The following is a 21,204-nucleotide window of genomic DNA, read 5'->3' as shown; positions in this document are numbered from 1 at the left end:
AACCCCTTGCTTGTAACCATTATAGTATAGAAGATGCAAACAATGAGTTAAACGCTTTTATTAGCCAAGCATTTCCATGAAGTTATGAATGCCTAGCACACAAGACAACCAAATAAACAAACTGGAAAGGCATGACCACACGTATCAGATCTCAAGATAAGTGCTTATCACTGACCCTTATTCCACTTTATTGGAAGAGAGCCAGCATTATCATATCTCCAGAGGAAGTTCTGCAGAATGTAGAATTCCAATTTCAGACTCTTGCACACGAGCAAACTTTACTTTGAGAGACAAGCTTAGGAGTTTGAAGCGCCTGGAGACAGAAAAACTGCAGCCTGTTACCAACGTGCAACCAGCACATTCGAGGCTCATCACCAAGGACTACGGCCTGTAAACACATCCTTCCTCCACAGACTCTGATTTCTTGAGAGACTCACTTATTTCACAAGTTAAACCATTAGAGTTAATAATAATTATGTCCACTTCAGAGACAGACATACTAAATTCAAATTCATACAAGTTTTATGACCTGTATCATGTCTCTTAGGATGCTCCCACTGGAAGATACTGAAACATGCGCAAGCTAGAGTGTGAGGAAGGATAGGGCCTAGGGGGGCTGGAAATCCACTCCCCCAAAGCACACCCCCCAAATAACAATGTCTGGGGTGAGGGGACACGGAGTCTGTGTCTGTGTGGCCTCCTCAGCACCAGGGAAGGCACCTCCCAGAGGGTCCTACTCTGTGTCCTGAAAACCTCCATTTGGTCAGGATCCAGCCCTCTGGCCAGCAGGACAAGGAGAAGCTCCCGGCAGGGTGGAATCTGACTAGAAGACTAGCAAAAGGTGTTAAAGGCGGTGCTTCTCCTGATGAATCACCCCTGAAAGGTGTCAAACTGGGCCAGCGAGTGAGGCCGGGAATGAGATGTTGAGTTGCCGGGGAGCCGGCAATCACGGCGAGATTGCCGTAGCAGGGCTTTCAGCCCTAGAAAAAGTCACAGCTCTGGCACAGGCGCTGTGCCCAAACTGGCAAGAGCAAACTGCTGTTAAGAAAAGTCAGGCCAGAACTCGCCTCTTTCGTTCATCCTATGACGAATTCTTGTTGATCTTTTACTACGTGCTAAGCCCTGTACTGGCATCTGACAATTTCCACGTGAACAAGCCACCCAGGCCTCTGTCCTCACAAAGCTTATGTTCAAATTTGGGAGAAGGAAACAAACACATATTCAAGTAAGACCATTTCTGATAGCGAAAGGTCATGCCTGAGGAACCCTGGCCAGCCTCCTGGGGATCTAACTCACAGGTGGGATAAAGCTTGAAGAGCCCAGAGCACCTACCAGCTGGTCTAACTCTTTGGCGATGAGAAGACCTTATGATAACATGTTGAGTCAGACGGTGGGAGCAAGAACAGGAGAAGTTACAGGTGACGGTAAAACTTCTTGTTGGCTTAAGTCACCAGGGCAATTTTTATGAAAGAATTGTTTAGGTTTTTTTTGTTTTGTTTTGTTTTTTGTGGCCATGCCACGCAGCTTGTAGGATCTTAGTTCCCGGACCAGAGACTGAACCCGGGCCACCGCAGTGAAAGTGCTGAGTCCTAACCACTGGACGGCCAGGGAATTCCCAAGAATTGGTATTTTAAGGATACATTTAGGCATCTGGAGAGTGCACAGATGCAGACAGGTGAGGTGTGTGCAACAGTGAGTGCGAGAAGGACCATCAACGTGAAATGGCACAGGAAACACCCCTGGGTTACTGCAGGCACTACCCTCACGTACTATAAGACAGAAGCAGCCCCTGAGGGGACGCTCCTCCAATCCATTCTCCAAACTTCGGCCAGACCACAGCACACGGCTCCCCACTGTTCTCGGCCTAGTGTCCAAATTCCTCAACAGGATTTACAAGGCCCCGTGGGACCCAGGCTCTGTGACCTCTCCCGCCTCATGGCTCTGCTCTCGGGCCCCACACACCCCCTTGCCCTGAGTCTCTCTCCTGCAGGCTTCTCAAACGCTGTTTCCTCGCCTGCAGCATCCCCCCTTCCAGCCTGCCCTCTACTGCCTGTAACAACCACTCATCCTTTATGTCTCCATGTAAATGGGTGTCTGCCTACCACGATGCTCCTGGCTCCCCAGCTGGGGTTAGAGGGTCTTCATCTGTGCTCCCAAGCTTAGATGGGTGGGAACAGTCTGGAGCGCTCTGATGGCCCGGGGGAACTTTAGACTTGACATAATGGGTGCCTCGGACTCACTATGAGTGATACGACGAATATGATACTCTAAGAAAATGAACCTGGCGATACTGTACCCCAAGCTCTAAAAATAATCAGTGCTATCTTAGGCAAAAGTTGAATATACCAAGAGTAGGTGAACGTCTGCCTGCTGGGTATACATTCCTCTTCTCCCTAATTTTCCTACGCTGAATCATCCCTTTCCCTCATTCTCTGTCCACTAGCTTGGAAGGAGCTGATGCCACCCTGACTCCAGGGAAGGGCCACTTAGAGTACACCATGCCCCCCTGTCACAGTGACTAGCTCAGGGGTGGGCATGAGCCCCCAGGCTGGTACAATGGTGCTCATTTCTGGACTTCTGCTGGCAATAATAAGAAAAGAAGCTCTCTTTTTCCCAGGGGTTGCTAAGCTGATATGATGTAAGCCTGGAGCATGCTGAGAATGACACCAACCCAGAAGAAAGTGGAGACAAGAACTGGAAAGAAGCACATACAGACAGCTTCGTCTGAACACTGAGACTCAGCCATGGCTTAGCTAGGACAGCCTGTTCAGTGGCAAGAGCCAATCAGTTCCATTTGGGGCTTAAGGCAGTTCCAGCTGGGCTTCTGTCACTTAAAACCAAGAATCTTGACCCATACACAAAGGCGATTAGAATTAAGGCAACAACACGACCCAACACAAAGAAAGTTCTAGCAGTTTGTGGACTCACAGTCCGTAGTGAAGGTGATGCTTCAGTAGCAATCAGGCAATTCCATCAGTCAAGGCTTCCACTTGTCAATGTCACAGCCTCGCCACTAGTCTGGGCAATAACCCACCCATGATGTGTAGCAAATGACCTCTTACTATTTTAATCTGCCTCAATTAAATCACTAACTCCATTCAGTAGACAGAGACCACAGTACACAGCTTTCCATTATTTAGCAAAAGTAAAACCCTGTCTTACAGGAAGATTCCTTTCCTTCCTGTTATGAATAAACATATTATGGTTCAAAATAACATTGTTATGGTTCAAAAAGGGTTTCCAGCTCTCCGTACTATCTTCTCAATTGTTCTGTAAATCTCAAACTGTTCTTAACAGTAAAGTCTATTTAGAAAAAAAAAAAAAAAGGAAGAGGGTTCCCAGATGCTTTGTGTGCCCCCCTCCCAAAACTGTCAATTCTAAATTCGTTTAAATATCTTAATCTCTCCTCTCTACCCACGCTGCCCTAGGTCAGGGCAACAGTGTATTAGGAACTGTCACTTGTCACTGGTAGAGTGACCAGTTAGCACTGGCTGCCCAGGACTTTCCCAGTTTTAGCACTGAAAGTCCCACGTCCTGGGAAACCCTTTAGTCCCAGGAACCCCACAATGGTTGGTGGCCCTCTGTATCAAAGGAGGCCCAAGCCCTGTTCCACCTCCAGCCTTGTGTCCCATAACCACCAGCCCCACCTTGACACTCCACAGACCCCAGGGCCGTGTCCACATGGTGGCTACTGCTCATCCTTGACAACTCTGCTCTGGTTGCCTCCCCCAGAGGGCTTCCAAGAAGGGTTCCCACAGAGCCCTGAACCTACGGTGATCCCAGCACTTGTCATACCACAGTCACTGGCTCTATGGCTATCTCCCCCACCAGCCGGCGAGCTCCCTCAGGGAATGGGCTGTTCTCTGCCCAAGCATTGGGGTGGGCACTAGCTGTTTATGGCACTCTTTCCCAAGTCGCTTTGGGATCTTCTAAGCCCCCCTCCAACAAACAAATCGCCAGGATCTTCAGGCTACAGTATGGATTCAGCTGATCCGCCAGATCCAGGGCAGGCAGCTCTGGTTTCCAAAAAGCACCCAACCGCCGTGTGACCTCAACAATGAACCTGGGCAGTTCCCAGGATACTTCAAAGGAACCTGAGAACCTTTATCATTCCCTGGCTGGGCAGAGGGCGAAGATGGCCATTGGGCAGTGAGACTCAGCCAAGTTGAAAGTCTTCCCAAACTGACTTTTAGGAAATTTTACTCAAAAAAACAGTGTAATGAGTGCAAACACAGAAGTCAAATCCTGGCTTTGACACTTTTCGGCTGTTGTCACCTTGGGCAAGTGACTGAACCTCTTTGGACCTTAATTTCCAGTCTAAAAAATGGAAACAATAATATTTCTGACAACTCCTAAGACTCGTGAGGACTAAAGGAAATAACACACAGGAATTCCTTAACAAGCACCTGGCACCGAAAATGCATTCAATAATTACTAAAGTAATTTAAAAGGGCTAGAGTCAGGCAGAGTTAGGTGAGAGCTTGCAGGTACCTGGATGCTGGCCGCAGGCGCAACCTCCCTTAGATACCCCTCCTCCCCTTCGCGGCCTCATCCACCCACTCTCTAAATTCCTGAAATCTCTAAGCCTCTCCCTTTCCCGTCCAGCTGCCCTCCCATTTAAGATTCCTGCTTCCCTACACAGCCCCATGCTTGCCCTAAGCCTCTCTCCTCCCCATGTCCTCTCTCATCACCACCCCCCAAAACCATTCCTTATTACATAATGATCCCTCCTGCCGCCCACTCTTTGAGACCCACAAACATTTATTAAACACCTGCTCCATGCTAGACAGGACACAGCTGAGAATTACAGCACCCCTACCCCCAGCCAAATGAGAAGTCCCCGTCTAACTTCCCTCCCACCAACACTTTCCAGGGGCCCCTGTCTTCCTCCTACTGTTCCCTGCCCGCCCTCTCCATCCTTCTTTCTCATTAGTAATCCTGGGAGCTCCTTCTGGAAATCAGCCAATTTCTTACCACCAAAGGTTTGCTTACTCCCCCACTCTCTCCCCCCACCCCGCAACACTATATTTTCTTCCCTGAAGTCATTCCCTCTTCAAAGGTCTCTATTTTCCTTCACCTCCACTCCCCCCCCCAAAATATCCTAGGCTCTGCCTGCATGCTCTGCACCTCTCCCCGATTCATTAATTTTTTTCATTCTTTAAGTATCTATTGAGCTCCTACTGTGTGCGAGGCTCAGAGCTAGATGCTGGGAATACAGCTTTGAGCAAAACAAGCCGTCTCTGCCCTCCTGGAAGTACCAGTTTAGTAGCAAACAGAAAAGCAGTTAAAAAAAAAAAAAAGGATAATTGCAGATAGTGGAGATTAATCAAATGAATGAAATCAGGAGAAAGATCTAACAGAAAGGAATTGAGGCAGGGGAGGCACTTTAGGTAGGGTGGTCTGGGAAGGCCTTGCCCAGCTGATAAACAGTTACCATTATTGGCCACCAACTGTGTAACAGACACTGGATCGATCTCTTTCCACGCACAATATTACTGAATCCTTGCACAATGTTCACCATCCCCATTTGCAGACGAGGAATCAGAGGCTCAGAGAGGTGAAACAATTTGTCCAAGGTCACACAGCCATTAAACGGTGGAATCAAGATTTGAATGCCAGTCTGACTGCAAAGCCATTCTGTGTACTCCTGCTTCCCAGGACCACCTTTGCCACCTGCCTCCCTCGGAGCTCTACTTCTGACGCTTTAGACTCCCCTAAGAAACTACTTTGGGTTTTTTTTTTTTTTTTTTTTTCTTTTTTTTTTTTTTTGCGGTACGCGGGCCTCTCACTGTTGTGGTCTCTCCCGTTGCGGAGCACAGGCTCCGGACGCTCAGGCTCAGCGGCCATGGCTCACGGGCCCAGCCACTCCGCAGCATGTGGAATCCTCGAGGACCGGGGCACGAACCCGTGTCCCCTGCATCGGCAGGCGGACTCTCAACCACTGCGCCACCAGGGAAGCCCACTAGTTTGTTTTTTAATTATTGTCCTTTATTGAGCACTTGTAGAAGCTTCCAGCTTTACGTACATTCGCTGACCCTACCCTCAAAACAATCGTAGAAAGCAGGTGCTCTCACTATATCCATCTTACAACTGAGGAAACTGAGGCCTAAATTCATACACTTAAGTTCAAACCCACATCTGTCTGACTCCAGGATCCAGACCTCTGACCCGTAAGCTGTCCAGCCTAGGAAGTACCACCCCGGGGGAAGCTTGGTGCCCATCGTCCGGCCCCAGCAAGAATGAAGTCTGCATCCGTAAACCGAAATCTCATCCCCTTACTTTACAGATGGGGATACTGAGACTCTGAGAAGCGGTGCGACTTGCCCAAGGTCACACAGAGAGGAGCTACGGGGTCAGGGTTCGAACCCAGGCGCCCTAAGTCCAGAGCCCTAGCGCTTAACCACCGCACAGCCTTTCCCGAGCGCCTCTCTCGGCCCTCCGCCTCCGCTCTCACACTTCCCAGCGCCCCCGGCCAGGGGCTATGCGCCTCCATCCCCAAGCCCAGCCCCGCGGCCTCCCCCTTCTGCCCCCAGTACACTCACTTGAGGTGGTCCAAGGAGTGGATATTGCGGGAAGACTTGCCATGGCCCCCGCCCACCCAGCTCCGTGAGCGGCCAAACATGTCGGCGGCCCCGGCCAGTCGCTTGCCTCACGGTCTCATGCCCAAGCGGCCAAGCGGCCGGGCGCCCGCGGCGGCGGCACAAGCGGAGGAGGCAGCGCCGGAGGTGCTGGAGAGACTGCCAACCACCTTCCCCCCCACAGCCCACAGTCCCGCACTGACATTCAGCCGGAACCGGCCCTTCCACCGCCGCGCTTTACGGCGCCGTTACGAGGAACGCTGGGAAATGCAGTTCTCCCGCGAAGCCCCCGCTGACAAGACTCTGCGAAGGAACTACAAGGCCCGGAGTGCATCACGCAACTTCAGGCCAACGGCCTTGGGAAAGAGGCGGAGCGAGAGGAGGACAGTCCGCAGTATCTTAGGGATAGGCGGGAATGGGAAACCTATGGGCGGAGCCCTGAGAAATGAATCCGTGAAGATTGGGGAATAAAAGTTACCACAATATTAACAATTATTACCTTTATGATAAGAATAAGAATAGCTGTTGCTTGGCGTATGCCGCGTGCCACTGCCCTAAGCGCTTTACATATATTGTTATTTAATTCTCACAACATCCCTGTGAGGTGGGTACTGCTATTATCCCCATTTTACCCAGGAGGAAACTGAATCACAGAGGGATTGACTTGCCCAAGGTCATACAGTTAATAAGCGGCAGACCCAAGGTTCAAACCCAGGCACCCTTATTTTTATGCCCCAACAAACGAAACTTCACAAAACCGGTAACGTCCTGGTTTGTCCTCACAGCCTTTTTCTTTTTCTACTTCAATTAAAATATAAATATTGAAAGGCCTTTAAGCAACAATGTACCAAAACTGAATGTCCTGTGCTTTCAGAGGATTTCTCTGGTCTTCGCCGAAAATCCATGCCATTTCCAAAACAACCACACTTATAAAAATAAGGAAACACCCAGCTTCCTACACCAGCCAAGATGTATCTAAGTTTCTCTCCTGGATCGGGAGTGGGAAGCTCCATGGAGGCGATACTGCCCTGTTCACCATTCATTCATCCATTCACTCATTTCTACACCTCACAATTATCTAAGGTCTACTGTGTCCCATTAACTGTGCCCAGGACAGAACTGGGCTAAGGGTCAATATTCTCCCCAGTGCCTAGCACAAGGTTTGGCATATAATAAGCGTTCAACAAATATTGTCAGAGTGAATAAATGAATGAATGAAGATTTGTTTCACCTTCAGCAGTTGGAGGGTTAATGTTTTGCTGTGTAATTCACCTAAAAGGGCAAGAGACAGTCAAGGAGAAAAAGGGGCAAGTTCTGGCCTCCAAACACACACAGGCCCAGCAGCTTCCAGGGTCCTCCTGTTTCTCTGGGCCTCAGTGACCTCATCTGCAAAAATGAGTAACATACACTTGCCCATCTGATTCCAATTAAGCAATGCCTGTAGAGCACCCAGCTCAGCGTGGCCTGAGATTTAAAGGTCTGTGGACTGCTTTGGGAGCCACCTTGGGCAAAATCAGTCTCCTGAAGGACGTACAGGGGTTACCCCTGAGGAGGGGAATCGGCGGGTGGAAGAGACTCACTTTTCTGTGTACTTCTTGGTTGTTTGAATGTTTAACGTCGTGCACTATTATTGTTTCAAAACGTGTTTTACAAAGTAAAAACAAGAAGCAACCCTAGTGCTGCAGGTCTGACCTGCCGGGAGTTTCTTTACTCAGGTGTCACGGAACCCTATTAGGCAGATTTCCATCTACCAAAACCCCCGGCCCGCCCCGCCGAGGGGGCAGACCTTCCAGGAGCCAGAATTTGGAGAGATGAAGGGGGCACTGATTGATCTTCCCCACCGTGGAAAATTGCCACTTTAGGAAAGGCCAAAATTTTCAAGGTAAGGTCCACTGTCCCTGCGCCCCCCGCCCCCTTTTTCAGCAGGTAAACTGAGTCCCAAAAAGGCGTGACGCCAGGACTCAAGTCCAGCCGGGTGCTGATGAAGCTCGCGGTTACCTTCAGCTTTTGTAGCCTTAGGATACGTCTAGGTTTGAATTGTGTTCTGACTCTTTTCCCTCCCCCTACTCTGTCGCGGATTCGCAGAGCGAATTGGATTCGAGATCGGCCCTGAATCCGGAACTAGTAAAGCAACTCAGAAGCCAGCGGCTCTAGGGGCGGAGCGAGGCGGTACCCGCCCCCGGACGGCTCGGGCCAGTGAGCTCGGACGTTGGGCGAGCCAATGAGCGAGGGCAGGGGGCGGTGGGCCAATGAGCGCGGGGCTGCTCCGGAGGCGGTGCTCGGAACGCTACCAGGAGGGCGACGCGGCGGTCGCAGCAATGGGTGCTGGGCCTTCGCGGGTGCGCAGGGGGCTCGGGCAACGGCCGGGCGCGGCTGAAGAGACCGTCGCCGGGACTGACCCTTGACGCTGAGCTGCGGTGGGGTCCCCGCAGGCGCTGCGAGGGCCCGTGAGCGGGAGCGGGGAGCATCGGAGGAGCCGGGCCGCTGCCGGCCACTTCAGGGGGGCCCGCCTGACCTCTGGGCGGATCTACAGTGCCGTGTGGGCACCTCTGGGGGTGGGGTGACCCTCCTGGCACGTTTCGGGGGCCGGGGCGCCTCCGCAGGGGCCGACGCACATCCCCGGGGGGGCACCGCCGGGGCCCAGCGCTGCCTCGGCCAGTCCCCGGGTGCTCCTGGATGGCTGAGCTGCCCTCTCGCCGGCCGCCCGGGCGCCGCAGCGGCTGAGCTCGCTGGGATCGCCGGGCCGCCGCCGCCCTCGCTGCCCCCTGCATGCCCGGCGCCCGGGTCGCGGCCCACCTGGACGCGCTGGGCCCCTTGGTCCCCTCCGTGCCGCCGCCCCTGCTGCCCTCTATGTTCTACGTGGGCCTGTTTTTCGTCAATGTGCTGATCCTGTACTACGCCTTCCTCATGGAGTACATCGTCCTCAACGTGGGCCTCGTATTCCTGCCCGAGGACATGGACCAGGCGCTCGTGGACCTCGGCGTGCTCTCCGACCCCGGCTCGGGCCTCTACGATGCCGACTCGGAGCTCGACGTCTTCGATGGTTACTTGGAGTAGGCCTGGCTGCTGTCCCCCGCTCTCCCCACGACCCGCAACCCTCGGCCCGGACCGGCGCACGAATCATGCCGCCACTGCTGTTTGAGGGCACCGTCTGGCCAGGGATGGGACCCCCAGGACGAGGCCCTCTTCGGCCTCCGAGGCCTGTAAGTGCCCTCTGCGCAGGATGAGGGCGGGTTGGGGTCGCTGGCGAGGAAGAGGGAGGCATCCCAAGCCGGACACACACCCCTCCCCCAGGCTTCTCATTTCTCCATCCACCTCTTCCAGGTCTGTTTGGATGCCAGGAATGGCTGGACTCTTCTTAGGACCTTAGTTAGGGCAGGAAAGCTTCCCCTTAGCAAAGGTGACAGCTGTTAAAGAAGGGAAGGGAGGCAGGACCTAAGTTGCTTCTTGGTTAGCTGTAGTACCAACTGTCAAAGCCTTTGCACCCAGATCCATTTGAGACAGGCCTGTCAACTCCTCCCCGCATCCTTAACCTGTCTTGATGGTGACCTTGGCTTTTGGGGGATTCTCATTAGTCCTGGAAGTACAAAGACTTGCAGTGTTAAAAGAGGTAGGAAGCCAGGCACTGATCACCTTTGTCCTGTGGCCCCTTGGGGACTGGGTGGGGACTGAGAGCAAGGGCTCCAGGCTGATGCTGTGAGAGGAGAAACCTCCTTCAGCAGAGAACCCTGTACTTCCTTGGCCTTCGCTTGGCTGCCGTTTTGGAGTCAGATTTCAGGGTGCCGCAGCTCCAATCTTCAGGGGCTGCCAGTTTCGCAGGCTGCTTTCACAGACCAGGCCAGCGGGGGGGTTGGTGCTTGGGTGGCTTTGCCTGCGGTGTTTGCAAGGCAAACTCAAGGGTCTCTTGGGCCAGCGGAAGAAGGGACCACAGGATCATGGCACTGAGCTTTTAAAGTCCTGCCTCTGAGCTGCCACCAAGAAGCTGTATCCAGCCCCACCTTGTGTGTTTCTGGGAGGGAAATGATCCAGAAAGGAGGAAGGTTTGGCCAAAGTCACAGCAAGGAAGAGAGGCAGCTGGACTAGAGGAGAGAGGGCCTGGTGAGGGTTCATGGGACGGGAAGGAACTCCTCGGCTCAGCCCCTCAGCTGGACGGTGCTAGGCACAGGTCCTGAGTGGCAGTGGCGGGGGGATACTGAGGTGGTGGGCAAGGGCTCCTTTTACCTTTTTTTTTTTTTTTTGGCCGCTCGGCATGTGGGATGTGGGATCTTAGCTCCCTGACCAGGGATCGAACCCGTGCCCCCTGCAGTGGAAGCATGGAGTCTTAACCACTGGACCACCAGGGAAGTCACAAGGGCTCCTTTTGGAAAATGGACACTAATGTCACTCACCCCAAGCATGCTATGTTTACCCCCCTCTTCTTGCCTATCTTAGCCAAGACGACCATAGAGGGTGATGCAAGGTGGGCAGGACCCACTAGCAGTGTCAACCTGAGGGGCTGACAGATTTCTTTGAAGAAAGTTTCATTTGAGCTCAGGGAGACCTTAGCCAGGGCCAAGTGCCAGGTGGAGCATGTGTCAGCTGCTCTGCATACCTAACCAGTTGGCCTGCCTGCCTGCCATCCACCATCAATTTGTTCTTTTATTAAACAGATATTTACTGAGTACCTAATGTGCTTGGTGGGTGAACACTGTGAACAAGACAGACTCAGTGCCAGCCCTCCTGGCACTTCGTGAGAAAGATAAGCAGGTTCCCAAACAAGGCAGTGAGATTTTTTGAGCGCTCTGAAGGCATGGCATCCTCTACTGTGTTCATTACTGTTTCCTCGGCACTTAGAACAGCGCCCGGCATCTAGTAGGTGCTCAATTAATGCCTGGGTAAGTGAAACAGAAGACTAGAGATGGGCTGCTTCAGACAGGGGCTTCAGAGAAGGCCTCTCTGAGGAAATGACACCTTTGAGCTGAGTCCTAAATTGATGGAAGGAGCCACATGTAAAGATGTGGAGAAGGGCTTCCCTGGTGGTGCAGTGGTTGAGAGTCTGCCTGCCGATGCAGGGGACACGGGTTCGTGCCCTGGTCCGGGAAGATCCCACATGGCGCGGAGCGGCTGGGCCCGTGAGCCATGGCCGCGGAGCCTGCGCGTCCGGAGCCTGTGCTCTGCAACGGGAGAGGCCACAACAGTGAGAGGCCCGCGTACCGCAAAAAAAAAAAAAAAAAAGTGTGGAGAAAAGCTATCCAGCAAGAGGGACCCGCTAGTGTCAAGTACATGGAGGGGGAGGGGCAGGGGAGAGAGTTGGTTCTTCCAGCAACTGAAAGGAGGCCAGTGTGACAGGAGAGCAGCCCCAGGAGAAGTCAGTGAGGTGGGCAAGGCCAGATCATGCAGGACCTGGGAGGTCCGGCCACGAGCGATGGGAAGCCATCAGAAGGTTTTAAGCAGGGGATGACACAATTCCAGTCCACATCTTGCAGAGAGGACTGGCGGTTGTGGGCAAGATGAGCCGTAGGGGCAAGTGCAGAAATAGGGAAGCCAGTTAGGAGCTGGTTAGTTGCTCAGGCCAGAGGTGATGCAGGCTTGGATGAGGCAAAGTTAGTGAAGGTGGAGAAACACACAGAGACCAAGAACACCTTTTGGAGGTAGAACCTATGGGATCTGTTCAGAACCTGTACTGAGTATTGATCATACACCACACCTGGTTCTAGGCCCTTTGCATATTCACTCACTGGGTCATTCAACAAACGTTAGCCCTGCTCTTCTGCTAGGCCCTGGGGATTCTAAGATGAATCCCTGCCCCCAAGCCAAGCTCTTGACTTTCAGTCAGTGTAACTTGGTGAAGAATGTCTTATTTTATCTCTTCACATCAACAGAAACACTTCCCCTTCCAAATGAAAACATTGGCATACTCTGAAACAAAAACTGAAGCCCAAATGCTTTGGCATACTTTGCAGCAAACGCTGTTTGAGCAGAAACACCAGGAAGTGTGTCTCAGGGACAACCTTGCAAAGCTCTCAAAGTGACAGGGCCTGACTCTGGCAGGTGGGGAGGCCTGGGGCTGTGGGAAATACTCGTCCCTGGAGAAATAGTGGGAACCACGCACAGCGTTTCCTTGCTCAGTCCCAGATCCAAGCCACCAGATTCAGGTGGGGGAGGGGTGGCTAGCAGCAGGAAAAGCCTGTGGGAAAGATTAAAGATGATCTGACTGCGCCTCCTCTCCCGGCCCCTTTGCATAAGCAGAGGAACACTGGTAGTCAAATCTCTCTCCTTCTCACTCTTTCTCACATAGACACTATCTGATGTTACACACAGGCCGATCCAGGAAACACTGACTCAGGGCGTGGGCACGCCAGGCACTGGGGACTGGGGTGACCTCAAGATGAAAGCTGCACTCATTTCACTCCCTCTCTTTCTCTTTTCTCTTTTTTCCACATAATTCAGTTCCTCAAACCTTTGTTGAGCACCTATTTAAGGAGGCAGTATTAGGGTCATGATCAGGAACAAAGTCCCTAGATTCAGATGACCTAGGTTCAAATCCCAATCCTTGTTGTGACCTTGGGCATGCTACGTATCTCCCCATGTGTCAGATTCCTCTTCTATAAAGCGGGGATAATGAAAATCTACCTCGTTCTGAGGATTGAATGAGATAGATGTAACGCTCTTAGACCGTCCCATGTATGCAAGTGATATATTAAAATTAACCACTATTATTGTTAACAGTCAGACGTAATGGAAGGTGTGTACACTCAGTCCTTGTGAATGTATAAACCTGCATGTACACTCATGCATGAATATTTATATGCCACAATGAGCAAAAGAGGACTAGCTGCCTGAGTGCTGGGTGGGTCCTGGTCTGGATGACCAGGACAGACTTCCCACTCTGCCTTGCTGGCCTGGGATGCTCAAGAGACCTTTCCCACTGCCCTGTGGTCTCTGAAGGCCACCAGGCCTGGAGCCCAGGAAAGCTGCGGCTCTGTGGTCTTCCTAGAGTGTTCATCGTCGCCCAGGAGCAGGGAGTGGGGATCAGGAGCTCCCACCTGCTCCGGGGAAAGGACCGCTGGGGCTGGCCCAGGAACTGGGGAGAGTCCTCACTTCCCATTGGTTCCAGTGTGGAGGCAGCTCAGCTGGATTGATTTGTCCTGGTTCCTGATGAAAGCAGCTGGTGCCTGCCAGCCCTCTCTTGCCACGGAGGGAGGGCTTTGGGAGAGGAGCCTCTCTGTGCTGGAAATGGAGAGACTGGAAAGCGTTGCTGCCACAGTCAGCGTCGCCTGGTGGAGGCCAGATTTGGAGCTAAGGGTAACCAGACTAGTCTACTTATTACAGGGTTTTCCTGACATCAGTGACCCAACTGGGCGCTACAGCTGCTCCTTCCTGATCTGCCTGCCCTGGTCCCTTGGTGCCAATCTGTGGCCTGTGCCATCAGCCAAACACCCAGGTTCGGCATATGGCTTCCCTGCTCAGAAACCCAAACCTCCCTTGGGGACAGTGGAGCTCCGGGGGGGTGGGGTCAGGGGAGCCAGGTGGGAGGCTGTGGCTGTCGTCCAGGTGAGAGACATGGTGGTAATGAGGGGAGGCATGTGCACCCCCAGTCCCAGCCGACTCTCCACCTCTGTCCTGACGTGAGGCTGCCTTGGAAGTGTACTGGCTGCCCCTTTGGACAGGAGGAGACCCCAGTCTGTGTCTCAAGACAACTGAGAGGGCTTCCCTGGTGGCGCAGTGGTTGAGAGTCCGCCTGCCGATGCAGGGGACACGGGTTCGTGCCCCGGTCTGGGAAGATCCCACATGCCGCGGAGCGGCTGGGCCCGTGAGCCATGGCCGCTGAGCCTGCGCGTCCGGAGCCTGTGCTCTGCAACGGGAGAGGCCACAACAGTGAGAGGCCCGTGTACCGCAAAAAAAAAAAAAAAAAAAAAAAAGACAACTGAGATGCCAGGGCTCCTGCTCCCTTGTGCCTGAGTTATGCGAACTGGAGACTTCAAGGCAAACCCTCACAGCCCTTGCATCTGTTTTATTGAACGAAGAAATTAAGGGCTCCTATCAACCTGGCAGTTTGTATTCCTGGTTTATCTGCTGTTGTCCCCCCGGGACTCCTGAAAGCATAGTTTCCTTTTGGGAAACCAAGATCACAATAAAAGGGACAGGCATCCTCATCCCCACCTCTCAAATAAAGGAACTGAGGCTCAGAAAGGGACAGTGAGGGGCCAGGGGTACAAAGTGAGTAAGACAGCTGAGCCTTCTGACCCAGTGCTGAGGGAGGGTGCAGGGGCCCACCAGAGAGGGACTCCCAACCTCCATCCTTGGACCACCACTCACCTGGCTCTGCCAGGCCTGCCTCATATGTACTCTCACTCCTTTTTCTGAGGTTTTTTTTTAAACTTTATTTTGAGATAATTTCATAATTACACAAAAGTTGCAAAGAATTCCCTTATACACTTCACAAAAAATGCACCAATTGCATCAATTCACATTTGCCACGTTCGCTCATGTATGCAAAATGCTCACTCTGTGCGTACATGTATATATATTTTTCTGAACCATTTTTGAAAACGGATTGCAGACATAATGTTCCTTTTCTGCTAAATATTTCAGTATGTATTTCCTTAGAACAAGGACATTCACTTACGTAATCACAATACAACTGTCAAAATCGGCAAATGTAACATTGATACAATTGTATGACCAATCTAAGCTATGACACTTCAGATTGCATCAATTGTCCCAATAGTGTCCTTTCACAATAAAAAGGGGTGGGTGGGGGTCGGGGGGAGTTGAGGTCCAGGATCCAACCCCAGATCACGCTTTATATCACTTGTCACGTCTCTTGTGCCGTCTTCAGTCTGAACAGTCCCTCAGTCTGGGTGTATCTTTCATGACATTGACATTTTTGAAGAGTACAAGTCTGGTGTTTTTTTATTTTTTTTTTGTTTATTTTTTGGGTGCGCTGCGCGGCATGTGGGACCTTAGTTCCCTGACCAGGGATCGAACCTATGCCCTCTGCAGTGGAAGCACAGAGTCTTAACCACTGGACTGCCAGGGAAGTCCAAGAATACAAGTCTGGTATTTTGTAGATTTTCTCTCAGTTTGGGTTTGTCTGATGTTTACTCTTGAGATTAGATTCAGATGGTGCACTTTTGGCAGGAATACCACAGAGGAGTGAGTGTGTGTCCTTCTGAGTGCATCGTATTGGGGGACACGTGATGTCTGTCAGCCTCATTACTGGTGATGTTAATGCTGACCACTTGGCTAAGGTCTTGTCTGCCAGCTCTCTCCACTGCAAAGTTACTGTTCTTCCCTTTATAGTTTAAGTACACTCGTTTTAGTGCTTCCTTTTTTAAAAATCTACTTTTTGTGTGTGAATTTATTTTTAAAAGAATGTTTATGTCACTGAAAAGAGAAAACCAGCATCGCTTGGCGTGGATAAAAATACTAAGTGCCAAAGTCATTAACTTCTGGCCAAATACTGAAGCCACCTAAAGGCGCAGGGGCCCTGGTTCTTTGTTAAAAAGTCAGGTTCGCAACTGTCACATGATAAACTCCGGCACCAAAGTGAAACTTTCTCGTCCAAGTAATCATAAAGATTGGCTGAGAACCAAAAAGCCAATCACTAGCTCGCTGGGTGTGTCTCAGTGTTATCTCAGGCCATCGCCATGTACCCCCTAAGACTGGTGCTTCGAGGCTTTGAAGTCAGACAGACTTGGGTTTAAATCCCAGCTCCACCAACACCTTGGACGAGTGACTTCACCTCCCCAAGCCTCAGTTTCCTTCTCTGTAAAATGGGGAGGATAGCAGTTAGTAGCTGCTGAAGGGCTCGTGCGCATTAGATGAGCTGCTGATGGTCGCCTCGTCGGTTCTTAATGATGCCATCAGTGTTGGTGGCGTGTCACACCCAGAGGGGGCTTGGCCCAGGAAGCCTTCCCCTTTCTCAGGCCCCCTTCCTCTGTGTGAGGGCCAGTTACCAAGGAGGGTGTGTCTGTGTGGGCAGCCTTCGAAGGAGCCCGAGGGCTGTGATAACCCCATAGGAGCAGGACAGTGGGATGGCCCAACTGCAAAAAGAATCCTCTTCCAAGAGGTCCAGAGCATCATCCCACCAGCACCTTTAAGACACAAGGTCATTTTCTCCCTTAAGCCAAATCAAACTAGGCAGCATCTCCACAGAGGTATTCAGCTGAGACATTGCTTCTTAAAATGGATCAAGTGCCCAACTGTCATTCTGATGACAAACCAGTCAGCCAGTCACTCCTTCTGTCCAGCTCTGGGGAGTGGCCTGGAATGAAAGGTTACAGTTTCAGAAAGAAAGAAAAAACAGCCAAAGCCAATAGCTGTTGAGTCGTGCTCTAAGGATGTTAGGAGGTTGGAGAACCCACTGCCTGGACTCCTAAGCTGCAGCCTCAGGATGCTTCTCAGCCCGGGGCTTCTGATGCCCAAGGAAAGAGATGAACTAGATGCTGAGAGGAACTGAGATAGACGTTGTGTCACACCACTGAGGTTCAAACCCTGGCTCTGGCGTTTATGAGCTGTGTGACATTGCTCGGTCACAAGCGTAACCTCTCTGAGCCCCATCTGAAATTCAGGGATGATGGTCCTCCTTGGCCCCACCTCCTAGGGTTGTTTTGAGGAACAAATGAGCTAAGCCATGAGTTAAAGCAGATAGTACAAGGTAAGCACAAGTACTTGATAAATGTCAGCTGGTTTGCTATGAGACCAGACCTGTAAGTCAAAGGAACAAAGGGATTGACCTTTAACAGCCATGGTGTGTGGCACAGAGGAGAGGACCCAGGACATCCTCCAGCCACAGATACAGAGCCCTGGGGCCACATCTCTGTCCTCAGTGTGCTGTGTGGCTTGGATCAGGTCACCGCCCTCTCTGGGCCCTTTCATTCTCTGCGGAGTGACCAGCTCAGATCAGGGTCTCCCAAACCTCATATGACACCATCAACAATTTTTGCTCTATCTGCTCATTGCCTGAACTGTTATTTATGCAGTTATTGTCTTTAAACTGGAGGCTTTTTTTAAAGTGAAATTAATGATGTGGAAAAAGAGGAACTTTATAGTATTACTATCAGAAATGGAAAACTGGCATCATTCGCCATAAATAGAAGGTGACCCTACAGATAAACAATGAGAACAAGAGGGCGTTAGTGAATTCCAGCTGGAGCCGGCACCTGCAAGGCTCTGCACCTGTTCCCATCGGAGGTTAGCACGTGTGACAGAGTCGCACCAGCCAGACTGACGCTTGCCTGGGACTCAATGCTGTTTGCTATCATGAGCATTGGAAGGGGAGTGAGTCCCTGTTCCAAGGGGTGGTCCCATGTTCTCTAACAGCCCTTCCATCCAAGTCTGAGATGGGCTCAAGTACCATCCCCTGCCTTGGAGAGTTAGCAGTGAGCCCTGGTAATGCTGTATCGAAATAAACAGTTCTGCTCCAGTTTCCTGGATGCCAGGGCTCTCGGCAGCACCACTGCTGACCCCAACAGGGAACCCCAGAGTCTCCTTGGAGGAGGGAGGTCAGCCAAAGGTGGGCTCCTGGCAGGACAGGAGGGGAACCCACGAGCACCTTTCTGGAGGGCCAAGCTTTCCGATGCTCTGGTTTAGCCCCGGCTTCCCCTCCCGCCTACCAGGTCCAGTGGGGAGACCGGATGGGGCCCAAGGATGAGAGGACTTGCATGTGTCATCAGTGGGAGCCGAGGAAGATCTCTGAGTAGTGGAAGGGCATGTTCCTAGCTGACCTTAGGAGATGAATCTGGCAGAGGACACAAGAAACTTGGCCAATTTGGCCCCTGCTCACCTCTCCAGCCATGTCTCCCCCATGGCCAGCCTTCAACCCCTTACTCTCCACCCCAAACCAAACTACAGGAGGTTCCAGGACCTGATCACCAGCCCTCCCTCTACCTGGCATGTCCTTCGTGCACAGCCTTCCCCAGACTCTGGGCTCCATCCATCTCCTGTGCTTCTTCCTGGCGTCAGTGTGTTAACTTGGGCTAAAATTGCTCACTAGATTGTGTGTCAAAGGCAGAGGCTGCACTCATCTCAGGGTCCCCAGTGCTCAGCTCAGGACATGGCACACAGGAGGTATGAGATTATGTAGTGTTTAAGATCTCCAGTAGGACAAAGCCCTGGAGAGCTGAGCATCCTTAGACAAGTTTCTTACCCTCTCTGAACCTTAGTGTCTTCATCTGTAAAATGGAATCATTATAGTACCTAACTCCTGGGGTGTTAGGAGGGTTGAACGAAATGGCCTTTGTAATGCTCCATCTTAAGCATGCTCTCCGGGGAGCAGACCCTGGGACGAGGGTTCAAGTGCAAATTGTTTACTTGGGAGGTGATGCCAGGAACTACTGGTGGGGAGGGGGGCAGTGAGACAGGGAAGGGATGTGTCATCTAGCAGGTTACCACCGCAGCCCTGGGCTCAGTCCTGCTCAGGATCTCTGGGAACCGGTGTAGATGGAAAATATGCCTCAGAGTCATCCCAGCTGCCGGGTGAGAGAGCTGGGGTATTGATCCACCAGCTTTCTGGCCATCACTGGTTGGAAGGCAGCTGTGGGGAGCTCTGCCTGCACTTGCAGGCTGGGGCCCAAGCAGGCTCTAGAGGTGGAGAGGCCTCAGGCAAGGAGGGGTGTCCCTGCAGGTGGAAGCTGCCAGGTCAGTCTGCCTCGGGAGGGTGAGTGGAGGAAATGGGGTGAGGCACCTATGCTCTGCCTAGGGCTCGTGGCACACAGTAAAATCTCAGGGAGTGGTAGCTGCCCTGACTGTGATTGTTTGCATCGCTGTCACTGGTCCACTGCCAGCCCTGCTTGTCAGAGTTATGCAGCTTTAGACAGGTCACTTGGCTTCTCTGAACCTCTGTTTCTTAGCCTATAAAATGGGGAGATTCATGGCTCTCAGTGGAAGCAGTTCTGCCCCATTGGGTGGCCCCTGGAAATGGGGTGAGGGGGCATTTTTAGTTGTCACAGGGACTGGGAATGCTACTGGCACTTAGCAGTCAGCGACCAGGGATGCTGCTAAACCTCCTGCAGGGCCCAGAACGGGTCCCGCCCCCCGCCCCGCCCCCACCTCACCTCATCAGATAATTGTCCTGCCCCAAATATCAGCAGCGCCTGATGAACAATAATACATGTTGTGTTTAATGTATACGTTTTATCTGATGCTCAATGACATTTGCGGAAGTAGGCTGAGCTGGCAGAGGTGAGGCTCAGAACTGGGGCGGGACTTGTGGGGGCTGTAAGGAGGGTGGGCGTGGGAATACGAGATGCTGCAAACATATCAGCACCCGGCTGGACCTAGAGAGAGAAAGGGACAGTAAGTGAGGACCTGCGGGGAGCCAGGCACTGGGGATGACGCCGTGTCCTGGGAGAACGAGCCAAGTGGGGCTGCTGGGTAGCTTGGCTGTGGCCACAGCCTTCCTGTAGGCTGCGAAGCATTTTCCGGGCAAGGTGGGAGCTGCCGCCAAGCCCTGCCCACTCCCCAGAGCTGACTCAGCTGCCCTAGAGCTCAAGTAAGCCAGCAGACCCCGGGTGACCCTGGAGCAGGCTGCCCTCCTTCCTCAGGTCCCAGGATCCCCCTCCTGGGGATTATCTCCCAAGATAGTGACAGTCCTTCCTCTCCCAGGTGAAATTGCACCGCTTCTCCAGCCTAGGGTCCTTAGAAATCGGACACACTCATAAAATTTTTTTTAATAAAAAATTATAGGACAACACCCCCCGCCTGAGGTTTCTGGTGGTTCCCCAAATTCGAGCCTCCAATTGGGTGGTGGGGCGGTACTTCTGTGCTGGTAACGCCCCTTTGTCCTTCTTGTTAGGCCTGCTCCCCTCGAAAGCCCTGTGCCAACAGAGAAGTGCCCGTCCAGACCCAGGATGGTGGGACAGAGAGATTGAGACTGGGTGCCGAGGTCCAGAAGGCACGTGCCCCTGTCCAAAGGGTAAGGCAGGGGTGCCAGGAGAACTTGCCCGCCTGCAGCGTCGCGCAAACGGCCTTGCCTTGGCTTCCGAGCTTTCGCCGTTGCAATGGATGTTTACAGGAACCCAGCCAGAGTCTGCCTCCCTGCTCTTCACCCCCGACTGCATCTGCTTCTCCCACTTAATCTTCGGAGCGGACACTTCACACACAAAAGCGACTCCCAGCTCTGTTTGATGCCCGTGGAGCTCTAAGCGCAACGGGGTTTGGCCCGAGGCCGGGCTTAGATGCAGCGACTGTTTCAGAGAGTGACTCAGAGGAAAAGAAGAACGCCTGGGGGGCCGAGGGTGGGGTTTTGACTCATTCATTTCAGATTGTTTGCTCTCCATCAAGTTGCCAGAACTGATACATTGCAACGGGGACAGCGCTCCTCCAGCCAGAAATATTTTTCGAAAATGTGAGTGGTATGAATACTTGACTTCGATAAACCTGTCAAAGCAATACATAGGAGGCTAACTTCTTTCAATTAAAAAAATGTATGCAACTCCAACCCCTGGGGCCCTGCGGGGGTGGGGGGGTGTTTGTTCTGTTCTTTTCCTTTGAGATTCTGGAAAGGAGTCCACAGAGCCTCATGGTTGACAAAGGGCAGAAGGGTCAGGGCCTCCCCAGTTGGAGATCCAGTGGGGTTTGGAGAGTCTGTCCAAGTTGCGTTGGTGTCGGAGTCCCAACCCGGCCCCTTCCCGGCTTCCAC

At 52.3% G+C, this 21,204-nt stretch overlaps 2 protein-coding genes across 3 annotated transcripts in view; one reads left to right on the top strand and one right to left on the bottom strand.

Moving 5' to 3' along the window:
• Nucleotides 1-6,622, bottom strand: part of CLEC16A (C-type lectin domain containing 16A) — a gene marked incomplete at both ends in the record, with an annotated part of 206,270 nt that extends 199,648 nt beyond the window's left edge. For both annotated transcript variants that reach the window (XM_079719268.1, XM_079719269.1), the window contains one exon: nucleotides 6,543-6,622. In XM_079719268.1, the coding sequence (XP_079575394.1) occupies nucleotides 6,543-6,622 (80 nt within the window). The remainder of the gene's footprint in view (nucleotides 1-6,542) is intronic.
• A 2,699-nt stretch (nucleotides 6,623-9,321) lies between these two features.
• DEXI (Dexi homolog) lies at nucleotides 9,322-20,945 on the top strand. The gene is made up of 2 exons (XM_079718857.1): nucleotides 9,322-9,781; nucleotides 20,359-20,945. The coding sequence occupies exon 1, from the start codon at nucleotides 9,348-9,350 to the stop codon at nucleotides 9,633-9,635; it is 288 nt and encodes a 95-aa protein (XP_079574983.1). The 5' UTR covers nucleotides 9,322-9,347; the 3' UTR covers nucleotides 9,636-9,781; nucleotides 20,359-20,945.
• The last annotated feature ends 259 nt before the right edge of the window (nucleotides 20,946-21,204 follow it).

This window comes from Hyperoodon ampullatus (assembly GCF_949752795.1).
Source record: "Hyperoodon ampullatus genome assembly, chromosome: 14".
Taxonomy (NCBI): domain Eukaryota; kingdom Metazoa; phylum Chordata; class Mammalia; order Artiodactyla; family Ziphiidae; genus Hyperoodon; species Hyperoodon ampullatus.
Note: the sequence above shows the minus strand (reverse complement) of the source record. Positions and strands in the feature narration are given on the sequence as shown.

What these genes read in the sequence shown, in the direction of transcription:
- DEXI (XM_079718857.1), top strand. Translation starts at nt 9,348, where the DNA reads ATGCCCGGCGCCCGGGTCGCGGCCCACCTGGACGCGCTGGGCCCCTTG.